At 40.8% G+C, this 12,429-nt stretch overlaps 1 protein-coding gene across 1 annotated transcript in view; it reads left to right on the top strand.

Moving 5' to 3' along the window:
- The first annotated feature begins 1,366 nt into the window (after nt 1-1,366).
- Depdc7 (DEP domain containing 7) overlaps nt 1,367-12,429 on the top strand; it is an 11,782-nt gene continuing 719 nt past the window's right edge. Inside the window, exons 1-8 of the mRNA XM_028766831.1 lie at nt 1,367-1,448; nt 4,330-4,720; nt 6,308-6,435; nt 7,198-7,387; nt 9,880-10,091; nt 11,463-11,605; nt 11,749-11,874; nt 11,960-12,038. Of these exons, the coding sequence (XP_028622664.1) occupies nt 1,367-1,448; nt 4,330-4,720; nt 6,308-6,435; nt 7,198-7,387; nt 9,880-10,091; nt 11,463-11,605; nt 11,749-11,874; nt 11,960-12,038 (1,351 nt within the window). The remainder of the gene's footprint in view (nt 1,449-4,329; nt 4,721-6,307; nt 6,436-7,197; nt 7,388-9,879; nt 10,092-11,462; nt 11,606-11,748; nt 11,875-11,959; nt 12,039-12,429) is intronic.

Raw genomic sequence — 12,429 nt, 5'->3', positions numbered from 1 at the left:
TCTCTCTCTCTCTCTCTCTCTCTCTCTCTCTCTCTCTCTCTCTCTCTCTCTCGGTTAGTGTAGCTCACCCTGAGTCCTGGATACCAAGTCTAAGATCCCCCAATATGGACTCTGGCTTTCCCCACAGGAAACACCAGACTGCTGCCAGTAGTTTTAGTTTACTGTTGCTCACAGTCTTCAGTATTTGAGTCTTGAAACTGTTTACCTAATATTTCTAAGGCTGCAACAGTTACTTCTCCTGTTTTTTACTACATTAAGAATTACCTTATGCTGGGCAGTGGTGGCACACATACCTTTAATCCCAGCACTTGGGAGGCAGAGGCAGGCGAATTTCTGAGTTCGAGGCCAGCCTGGTCTACAGAGTGAGTTCCAGGATAGCCAGGGCTATACAGAGAAACCCTGTCTCGAAAAACCAAAAACAAAACAAACAAAAAAAGAATTACATTAATTTTTGGTTTGATTTTTTTTTTTTTTTTTTTTAAAGACAGAGTCTCACTCTGTAGACCAAACTGGCCTCCAACTCACATAGATCCACCTGCCTCTGCTTCCAGAGTGCTGGGATTAAAGGTGTGTACCACCACACCCAGCTATCTTCATTCTTAAAGTACTATTAAAATTGAAAACAATCTCACTGATCAATTTTGAACTAGCAAAATAATGAGTAGGTAATAAATTACTTATCTTTTGGTATTGAAAAATCTACAAATAAGCCAGACCTTGGTGGCACACACCTTTAATCCCAGCATTTGGGAGGCAGAGGCAGGCGGATTTCTGAGTTCGAGGCTAGCCTGGTCTACAGAGTGAGTTCCAGGACAGCCAGGGCTACACAGAGAAACCCTGTCTCGAAAAACCAAAAACAAAACAAAACAAAACTACAAATAAACAACAGAGGGCTTTATATGTGTGCTATTAATTTTTACAGTAGAAAGTGTTAACAGTTACTAGCAGTTATAGAATTATGCTGTGAAGTAATCTAGTGTAGTAGTAAGTGTACTTCTTATACTTCAGTACTGAAGGTAGATCTCAAATGGTGAGTTTAAGATTCATGGTTCGAGCGGATAGCTTTGATGGCAAAGCATACGCTGGGCATGTACCACAGTACTCAGTTCAATCCCCAGTGCAAAAGAAAAACAACAGAGCCGGGCAGTGGTGGCGCACGCCTTTAATCCCAGCACTTGGGAGGCAGAGGCAGGCGGATTTCTGAGTTCAAGGCCAGCCTGGTCTACAGAGTGAGTTCCAGGACAGCCAGGGCTATACAGAGAAACCCTGTCTCGAAAAACCAAAAAAAAAAAAAAAAAAAAAAAAAAAAACAACAGAAAAGGAATTCTGTCTCCATTGCACTAAAATGAGCTGTAAGGTAGGTGAGATGGCTCAGCCAGGAAAAGCGCTTGCCCCCAAGCCTGATAGGGAGTTCCAGCTCAGGAGCCACGTGTCTGAAAGAGAACCAAGTGAGTTTTTCAAGTGATCCTTCTCCTTCTATACACATGCCTCGGCATGCTCATGCCCACACGAAATGTTCTTAAAAAACTTTGAGTTTTGATGTTCTTCAGGAGCTAAAAATGTAGGAAGAAAGGGGCTGGAAAGATGACTTAACAATAGGAGGGCCTGCTGTACAATCAGGAGGACTTGACTTTGGATCTCAGCATGCAGACAGCAAGCTGGGCATCCCATGCCTGTCTCTACAGGAATGAGCACGCACACACACACACACACACTTTTTGTTGTTGTTGTTGTTTTGAGACAGGGTTTCTCTGTGTAGCCCTGGCTGTCCTGGAACTCACTCTGTAGACCAGGCTGGCCTCGAACTCAGAAATCTGCCTGCCTCTACCTCCCAAGTGCTGGGATTAAAGGCGTGCAACCACCACTGCCCGGCTACATACACACTTTTTAAAGTTTCCTTTCAGGCAATGAGTCCTTTAATGGTCAGCCTCCACATTCCTTACTTTTAGACTCTGAAAGGAAGTAACTTTCCTGCTTCTCTGACAAGAGAATTCATATAAATGAACCAGTTTTTTTTTTTTTTTTTAACAAAAGCAGGGGCTTAATTAAGACTGCTGAATTTTCACGGAACATTGAGAGGCTTGTAAGAGAGCAGACACTGATTATGTAAAGAAGGGTAGAGGGAGAGGGGAGAGCAAGACACAGAGCCTCTGAGCATGTGATTAACTAAGTCGCTAGGTTCAGTTCCTTCAGCTTAGTAAAACCAAAGGCCCATTTTCTTTCCCTTTAGTTTTCCTTTTCTTCTGTGTATTTTTGCCAAATAATTTGTATTTAAGGAAAACTATGGGAAATTTTCTCAAATTTAATTTACTATGTATGTGGGTCAGTTCTGTCCCCGTAACAAGTGAGTTCTGGGGACTGAACACAGTTGTCAGGCTGGGGGAAGAACCTTCTTACCTGCTGAGTCATCTTGCTGGCTTGGAATTTTTTTTTCTTTTACGATTTAAAAAAATGTTAAATTGCGTGTGTATGCCTGTAAAGCATGCGCATGGAAGTCAGGGGACAGCTTTGGGAAATCCGTTTTCTCATTCCACCATGTTGGTTCTGGGTGTTGAACACAGCTCATGTTTGGCAGCAACTGTCCTTACCCACTGAGCCATCCCACGAGCCTGACAGGAATGTCTTCAGGGCTCATTTTCCCTTTCTATGTGTGTGTGTTAGGTAAAAATCTTGCTTTGTTTCTGTGTTCACCCTGGTCTTTTGCTATAGTTAATAAACTCCTATTACTTTACCCTGCTTACTAAGTATTTAAGTTAGAAGCTTGCAAAACAGGAAGCAGCCCGTGTGTGCCTGCATGTGCATTCCTGCGTGCATGCATGACAATGAGTCAGTTCCAGAAGGATTTCAGTGAGCTTGGAAGTGGCATGAAGCCCGTGAATCCACTTTGTATCTCAAATTCGAGATGCTATCTGCCTCGTTGGTGCTGTGGGTGACTGGATAACTGGATAATCTTACATGTAGCTGGTGGTGGATCATCTACCCCTCCTTGATCTCACTTCCTACCTCAGCTCCCTCCTCATGCCACGCTGGTTTTACTGGCCTGTTCTAGCAGAGTGCATACCCCTGGGCCTTTGGACTTTCTGTTCTGTTTTTTCTCCTAGTGTTGTCTGTACAGCTTGCTTCCTGGTCTTACTCAAGTCCCTATTTAGATATAACTATTGGAAAAATGATTCTTAGTTTCTGTGGTTTTTCATTTTTTGGCCTTTGTGATTCTGTGTCTCCAGGGCTGGGACTGAACCCAGGGTCTTTCACTTGCTAGGCAAACATTCTACCACTGAGCTAAATCTCCAACCCTAGAAAAGTCTTTCCTGGCATTGCATTTAAAATAGCATTCTCAGCTAGCTGGTGGTGGCACATGATTTAATTGTGGCACTCGGGAAGCGGGGTGGGGGGTTGGTTCTGAGTTTAGGCCAACCTTGTCTATAGAGTTCCAGGACAGCTAGCAGTAGTACATAGTGAGACCCTGTCTCAAAAAACCAACCAAACAAAGCAACATTCTCAGGGGATGGAGATGGCTCAGTGGTTATAAGCACTGGCTGCTCGTTCAGAGAACCTCGGTTCAAGTCACTGCACCCATATGCAGCTGAGAATAACCTGTAACTCCAGTTTCAAAGAATCAATACCCTCTTCTGGCCTCCTCAGGCACTAGACAGTCTGTGATGCACATACATACACACAGGCAAAACACTCATACACATAAAGTGAAAAGAATCGAGTAGTATTCTCAGGCCATCAAGATGTAGATGTACAGCAGCTTGAAGAGACACAGCTGCCAAGCCTGGCAGTCTGAATTTGATCTCTAGCACCCACATGGTAGAAGGAGAGAGCATATTTCTGCAAGTTATCCTTTGACGTGCTGTGACACACGTGTCCACATACAACCTATAGCACACACACACACACACACACACACACACACTAATGAAACAGCATTCTCTTACTCAGCTGTTGCTGCCTCTCCACTCCAGCCATGTGTGTGTGTTTATCTGTGAGTCTCACTATTGATCCTCTGCCTCAGCCTCCCGAGTGCTAGTCACAGGTGAGCCGCCATGCCCAGCAGCTGTTTTCTTTTCAGCGCTAATTGAACACATACATATTGTTTGGATCTGCCCATAGTATCTTTAAATATGAGAACAGATTTTGTCCACTTTTGTGTCTACCACATAGGCCAACATTTAGTATATAGCAGGTACTAAATTTTTAAATAAATTGTCACCAATAGCAATATTTCAATAATACGCCCTTCTAATTTCTCTTCTCTCTAGGAGTTGCTTAGACATCATTACAAATGAACAAACGTGCTAATGCACAGTTCCTCTCTCGTTTTAGGTTTCAGTGTAGCCCAGAAGCCGTTTGGAGCCACTTACGTGTGGAGCAGCATTATAAATACTCTTCAAACCCAGGTGGAAGTGAAGAGACGAAGGCACCACTTAAAACGTCACAATGACTGCTTTGTCGGCTCGGAAGCTGTGGACGTCATCTATTCACACTTGACACAGAATAAATTCTTTGGTGATGTTGATATTCCTCGGGCCAAAGTGGTGAGAGTATGTCAAGCACTTATGGACTACAAAGTATTTGAAGCCGTTCAAACCAGAGTCTTTGGAAAAGACAAAAAGCCTACATTTGAAGATAGCAGCTGCAGCCTTTATAGATTCACAACAATCCCTAATCAGGACAGTCGATTAGGCCACGAGAACAAAGCACATTCACCTTCCAGGTGAGTCCTGGCATTAGGTAGTCATGGGAAGAGTAGCAGAATTTTTTATACTTTTTTTTTTTTAAGATTGTAAGTGATAATTTTGGCTAAAATCTAAATCCTGATAAATTTAATATACTCAAATGTTGGTAATGTACCAGGTATATATATCCTAGGCTTCATTTGTTCATACTTGTATTTTGCAAAAACAGTCAACAAACTTTGCCTCAAGTTGTAATAACTGTAAAAAAAAAATGTTTGGAAATTCCTATCAAGGAGGGATGAGAACAGAAGAAGGAAGGGTGGGCAGAGAGACACCCAGCTCTAGAGTATCACTGGAATCTAGAACGTGGTGGCTCTGGGGTGTGAGAAGTGAGAGAGTGACAGTACTCACAGCTTCATGTGACACGTTCAAGGGTTTTGGTGATTTTGGTTTGTAGGGTTCTTGTTTGTTTTTAATCTTGAGACAAGTCCTTCCTGTATGGTTCAGGCATTCCTGAATTCCTAAACTCAAGCCATTCTTCTACTCCAGCCTCCAGAAGCTGGGACATAGGTGTGTGCCACTGTGCCACTGATCTGGAATGGTAAAGAGCTTGGGTCTTGGTCATGTTGGGAAGGCCACAAAAGACATCGAGGAGAGGATGGGGTTGTGTTTTAGGAAGGTCATTTGGGCTGGAAATGGTGGTCAGTAGTCAGTGAGAACTAGGTAGCAACGTTGCTGGCTAGGGGAGGTGAGGCTGCACTAACCGTGGGGGAGAGAGAGGGAGTCCAGAAGGACAGAACGTTGGGACCGCTGAAAGTCTCTTAATAACATGTACCTCTCTAGACACAAGCAAAGGAAATACGAGGATAACCTAGAGTGTGCTCCCCCTCCTCAAACCCATCTTCATGCTTTGCTTGAAATTCTTGAGACAGTTTGTAACTGGAATTTTAAAAAGAACGTTTTATACATAAATATGGTCCAGTGCTGTTAGGATCGTCAGCAGTATTGATAAGGGAGCATGTTAATATTTCTATGACAAAGAAAGGAATATTCATACCAACTAGGATTAAAGAAAAAATCGACAATTTCAGGATTTTTGGTTTTGTTGCTGTTTTTCGGTGTTTGTTTTGAGACAGGGTCTCAAAACAAACAAGCTCACAGTAAATTCAAAGTTCTCTTTCCTCTGTCTCTTGAGGGACTAGGATGAGAAGTTTTACCACCAGGCCTAGCTCAGTTTTATTATGTTTGAAAATTGGTGATACAATTATAGTCATTGTGTTACATCTAAATAAAGGGTCACAGGAGATTCTATTAGACTATTTGTATTTTAGAGCAGGGTGTAGTGGTATCTACCTATAATCCTTGGATCTGGGGTGTAGAGCCCAGAGAATCAGGAGTTCAGGGCCAGCTTCAGCTGCATAGCGAGTTTGAGATCAGCTTGCGAATGCGAGAGCTCCTGACTGAAAAGAGCAAGTAGAGCGCGTGTGTTTGGGTTGAATAAGAGACTCTTGCAAAGCATTTTATTCCGCTCGGAATTTTCCTCTGTTGTGTTTTGGTTTTGATACATGGCTCCGTAGACACTGCAGCTCTCTAAGACCTCATCATTACTGTGAGCATGCTTGTAGGTACTCAGATACATCGTTTAAGCCATCTGACATCAAGTCAGACAGTTTGGAGGACCTGTGGGAAAACCTGAGTCTAAAGCCGGCCAACTCCCCTCACATACATCTCTCTACCAGGCTGACTCCTCAAGGTAAGCTAGTGATGCTCAGGGAGAAGTGGGAGACCCAGGAGACATTCCCTCCCAGCTTTTCTGTGAATCTTCACATTCAAGCAGAGAAAGAGTGTGCTGTGTGCTAAGGCTGTTTATGTCGTGCTTCAACAGAAGTCTATTATCCTGAACAACACATCAGTGTTACTGCTCTTGAACACTGACTTTTGTCCATCAGCTGGCAGGGCTTCAAGTCTGAAATGTTTTGCATGCAGATTCTTCCTTAATGTATGCTCTAAGATGTTTCTTTTCCTAAGATTTCCTACGTTACATGAACAGCTGAAAATCATATTTAAAATATTAACAGAATTTTTATGTTCTTCCTTGTGGCCCTGGATTACAGCCTGATTTTGATTTGTGCTCTCCGTCCCCCATCCTGGCTGGTGGAAAGCCTGCGTGGAACACTCTGCAGCCAATAGTTTTAAATGAGTTTTGAGATTGAATGAGCCATTCTTTCTTCTAAAGTCCTTATTAACATGTTATAGGGCTTGATCACTTATCTTTGGCATATTGCTTTATATGGTATAAAGAATGACAAGAATTCCTCTTGTCCAGAGCCTGCTCTCCTACACTTTAAACAAATCTTGGATTGTCTTGTTGTAAGAAAGCAGCCCATGAGTAAGAGTGGCCTAGTATACCCACTTTCTGCCACAGACTTAATGTTAAGCCTACCCAGACAGATGCTGCAGTGAGCATGGAATAACTATTAATTTCTACTTCCCACTTTGCCGTTCTCCTGTGTAGTTATCAATGAAGTATGGCAAGAGGAGACGATTGGACGGCTGCTACAACTTGTCGACCTTCCATTTCTTGACTCCTTACTCAAACAGCAAGAGGCTGTACCTAAAGCCCCTTCGTCTAAGAAACAGCCTGACATGGTCAACACCAGTAACTATCTGGATCGAGAAGTTCTCAGGGCCTATGGTGACTCTCAGTATGTGCAAATAATTATTTCAGTATGCTTGTGAGTTAGAGTGCTTGCCCAGTGCACACAAAGCTCTGGGTTCAAGCCACAGCATTGATGAAATTAAGTGTTGTGGCACACAGCTTTTATCCCAGAGCATAGGAGGTAGGGGCAGAAGGCTCAGCACTTTAAGGTTACCTTCAGCTACACAGCTAGTTTGAGACCAGCTTGGGCGACATGAGACTCTGTACTCAGAATGTCAACACTTGGGAGATAGAGGCAGGGAGATCTCTGTGAGTTTTCGGCCAGCCAAGGCCTCATACACACTGAGAATGTGTCTCAAAAAAAAAACCAAAAACAAAAAAAAACAAAACAGCATGTGAGGATACAAGCATGCCTGTGTCACCTAAGATTCCCTACAGACTTAAAATGAACAGACTTGACAAACTTTTAGAATCTTGACTGAGTACATTTCTTTCTTTTAGAATGTTTGTCAAATAAGTTATCTTGTAATTTACTAGTTATCCTAAAGTACTGTAAAGTTAATAAACCTCTCTCCTCCACCTATCATTATGAATGTAAATTGGTTGTTGTTGTTTTATTGAGACAGGTTTCTCTATGTAGCTCTGGCTGTCCTGGAACTTGCTTTGTAGACCAGGCTAGCCTTGAACTCTTAAGAGATCCACTTGCCTCTGCCTCTCAGGTGCTAGAATTAAAGGCATGCGCTCCTGCCTAGCTTGAATATAAATCTTAAAGATTTGAAGTCTTATGGTATCAAGAGCAGACATTTTTGGCTTAAGGACGAGCCAAAAATATGTTCTTGATATGTTCTTCTACTAAGTAAAGTCATTAGAGGCTAATAGCTTCTGTGATTCCAGTTGATTTCATATTTAATTATTTTGTCTCAGTAGGCAGTGTTCCAGTCCAGTTAAGGAGGTGGAAGTGTTTAAGAAGTACAACTTACATCTTCCTAGCTCTGTGTTTCAACACATTGTTGATATGAACAGTTGAATGCCAACAGATAGCATAAAAGCCCGGTATGGTGGTATTACACACCTTTAATGCCAGCACTAAAGAGGCAGAGGCAGATCTCTCATCTCAGTTCCACTCTCAAAATAGAATAGAGTAGAATAGAAATGGAAATAGAAATAGAAATAGAAGTAGAAATATAGGCCGGCCAGTGGTGGCGCACACCTTTAATTCCAGCACTTGGGAGACAGAGACAGGCGGATTTCTGAAACCCTGTCTTGAAAAACCAAAAAAAAACATAAAATAAAATAATATATATATATGTATATAATTTCTAATATATATATTAGAAATAAAATAGAATAGAATAAAAAAGTCTTTAAAATTTAAAGCCTTATGTAAAAGTTTCTTTAAAGCCTTATGTGAAACTTAACATGCTAGCTGTTAAGTTTTGCTTTTATAATGGGAAGCTCACTCTACATGTTTACATTTCTACAGCGTAATGTGGCAATATTTTTATAGTTCCCTTAATATTCAGAATTTGTGTTAAAAATAACCTTAAAGGTACCTAGCTTCATCTTTTTATAAACCCTTGCTGTCTATGGCAGTAAAGGATGTATAACAAATGTAAACATATCTAACTTTATTTTTTTGTAAACTCAAAGTCTATGGCAATAGAGGACATATAACAGATTTATTGAAATACAGTGTTTTCTGTCTGGTATGTAGCTAGTTGGTAGCCCTGGGTTTATTCTCCAACAGTTCCTAATATAATAAATGCTTATAATGAAAGCACTCAGGAGAATCAAAAATTCAGTCATCCTTACCTACATTATGAGTTGAAGGCCAGCCTGGGCTACAAGAGACCAACACAGATCTCCCAAGGAACATTTTACCTGTTGATTTGATTATTTTGAAATTTTATCTTGTCTCTAAAAACAAAACAAAATATTATCTTTTATCTTACTCTATTCTGTCCTAGCTAAAGCTAGAGGTAATAGGTCCTACCCGTGACTCTAGCAACATTATATGGTAGAACTACAGCTTTAAGAGTCAGGTCCGAAACCAGATGTGGGCAATATCACACATTCATAATCCTAGCACTAGGGAGAATTTGAGGCCAAATTTTTATTTTGGTGACCTTCACATCCTTAATGTAGTAAAATGATATTTTTACACAAAAGGAAAATGCAGTGTAGCTAATTTCTTTAATCTGTCATACACAATTTAGATATATGGTAAATGATTCTACTGTCTTTAAGTGTGGAAATTTTTATCCTAGTAGAAAATGTGAAATAAGCCAGGCGGTGGTGGCGCACGCCTTTAATCCCAGCACTTGGGAGGCAGAGGCAGGTAGATTTCTGAGTTTGAGGCCAGCCTGGTCTACAGAGTGAGTTCCAGGACAGCCAGGGCTACACAGAGAAACCCTGTCTCGAAAAACCAAAAAACAAACAAATAAACAAACAAACAAAATGTGAAATAATCAAGGAATTAGATACTATGTGTTTATTTGTTCTTGTTTTTTAAGATAACTGTCTTCTTTCCTGCTCTAGGGAAGATGAATGGATCTCTGCAGCCATTGACTGCTTGGAGTATCTTCCTGACCAGATGGTTGTGGACATAAGCAGAAATTTTCCCGAGACACCAGACAGAACAGACTTACTGAAGGAACTTCTGTTTGATGCCATTGGCAAACACTACAGTACTAGGGAGCCTATGTTAAGCCACATGTACGATGTTCATAATGGAATAGCAGAGCTCCTGGGTAAGTTAACTTCTACTAGATACCAGAGTTCACCATACAGAAGAAAATTACTTGTGCAGCTGGTCTTTGCTACTTTGTGAGTCCTTTTTCCCACTCTTTATTACTCTACCCCTTTCATCCCCTAACAGTAAATCTAATTTCTTTCCTTTTGTTTCTTTTTTGACTACCACTACTAACAAAACACAAACAAACCTCCCTAAATGACCAACAACTACCCACACTCTCTCTAGGGGCCCTAGCATCTGTAAAGTTCACAGAATTCTGAATGTCACACAATCGCAGAAACTATCTGCAGCTGGAAATATCTTGCTTCTGCTAGAGCAGGAGGCAAATCATAGTCAGCTGCTATGGACAGTCCAAGGCAGTCCCATAGCCCACACCTGGGATTAAAAGGAAGACACATTCTTATAATATTTCTGTGTTTTTAAAGAAACCAAAATTCCAAAATTGTCACTACATAATTGTCCTCAAAATGAACCAAAATAGTAGTCTGAAACTTTGGGCAGGTATCTGTACTAGTCTATAAAGAATATATATATGTATATGTATATGTATGTGTATATATACATACATATGACTTGTGCAACTAGCGTTCACTATGAGACCATAGTAACTCCAAAGCTAAGTAGGAACTTTGGCTGTCTCAGAACACTGCTGTCATTCATTGCAAGTGTAGGCAGGAGTGGCAGTTCTCTGCTTTAGAAGAGTTCAGCATGACCCTGCAGCCCCTTCAAAAGGACAACAGTTTGCTCTTCCTGATTCATGGGCACACTGTTTTATGTGGATTTTGAAAACAAATTGGGAGTTTCAGAGAATCCCTTCTATTTTTCTCAGGTACTGTTATCAGTATTTGTTTTGTTTTTTGTTTTTTTGAGACAGGGTTTCTCTGTGTATCCTTGGCTGTCCTGGGACTCACTTTGTAGACCAGGCTGGCCTTGAACTCAGAAATCTGCCTGCCTCTGCCTCCCAAGTGCTGGGATTAAAGGCATGCACCACCACCGCCCAGCCAGTTATCAGTATTATATACATAGTACATGCTCAAAATATGTTTGAGAAGCAGAGTAGGAATTTATGAAGCCAAGAGCTAGATTTAACATCCTAAGACAATGTATGACAAGTGCCCGTGGTATCAGTTGTTGACTTGAGAACATTTAAATTGCTCTTATTTGTCGGTGTGTATGCACATACATGTATGCATGTCGTGGCACATGTATGGAAGTTGATTTGTTCCTGATTTCGCTCCCATTTTTTGTTTTTGCTTTTGGAAACAACTTTGAGGAAGTGTGCTACTTAACATAAAGTGTAATGAGTTTTGTCCATTATAATGTAGTCATATTTGGTCAATTAAGCATTTTTTTCTTTTGGCTAAAGTAAATGGGAAGACTGAAATAGCGTTAGAAGCTACTCAGCTGTTTCTGAAGCTTCTGGATTCCCAAAATAGGGAAGAATTTAGAAGACTGCTTTACTTCATGGCTGTTGCAGCAGATCCTTCTGAATTTAAATTACAGGAAGAAGTAAGTCTGTTTAAATGTTAACTGTATTCAGTGCACTGACATCCAGTATGCCTCAGTGGATGGCAGATTCATAGTTGATATCCCTTTAGTACTAAACTTAGCCTTTCAAATATGTAGCATGGGCTGTGTGTTTATTCTTACAGAGTGACAATCGGATGGTAGTGAAAAGGGTATTCTCAAAAGCTATCGTCAACAATAAAAACTTATCCAAAGGCAAAACTGATCTTCTTGTACTCTTCTTAATGGATCACCAAAGAGATGTCTTCAAGGTAAGACTCTGAAAGTACTTAATTGTGATTATTTTTAACAGATTAAAATGCCCTTGAATAATGTCCTATGTACCTTCTTCCTAAGATTCCTGGAACTCTCCATAAAATTGTTAGCGTTAAGCTTCTGGCCATACAAAAAGGAAGCGATCCTAATAAAGACACAGGTAATTTAAGAATGTTGTCTGCTTGTTTTTTTTTTTTTTGTTTGTTTTTTTTTAAATCAAGATCTCATTGTAGCCCAGGCTGATCATGGCTATGTAGCCAAAGATTCCTTGAAGTCCTGCTCCTACCACCTCTGACTTTCGAATGCTAGGATCACAGATGTTTGAGACCAGTCTAGAGTGCTGATTTGAAATTATTTTGTTACCATTAGTTTCAACTAAATAATTTGAAACATTCCCCTCAATTTTCTAGGTTTAGCAGAGTATTTCCTGGGTCACAACAACTTTCAGGTTATTTTTTCTTGTCTGTTTTAAAATCTATAAAATTCTCTCTCTCTCTCTCTCTCTCTCTCTCTCTCTCTCTCTCTCTCTTTCTCTCTCTCCCCCCCCCCCC

Source organism: Grammomys surdaster, unplaced genomic scaffold (genome assembly GCF_004785775.1).
Source record: "Grammomys surdaster isolate TR1022 unplaced genomic scaffold, NIH_TR_1.0 170, whole genome shotgun sequence".
Taxonomy (NCBI): domain Eukaryota; kingdom Metazoa; phylum Chordata; class Mammalia; order Rodentia; family Muridae; genus Grammomys; species Grammomys surdaster.
Note: the sequence above shows the minus strand (reverse complement) of the source record. Positions and strands in the feature narration are given on the sequence as shown.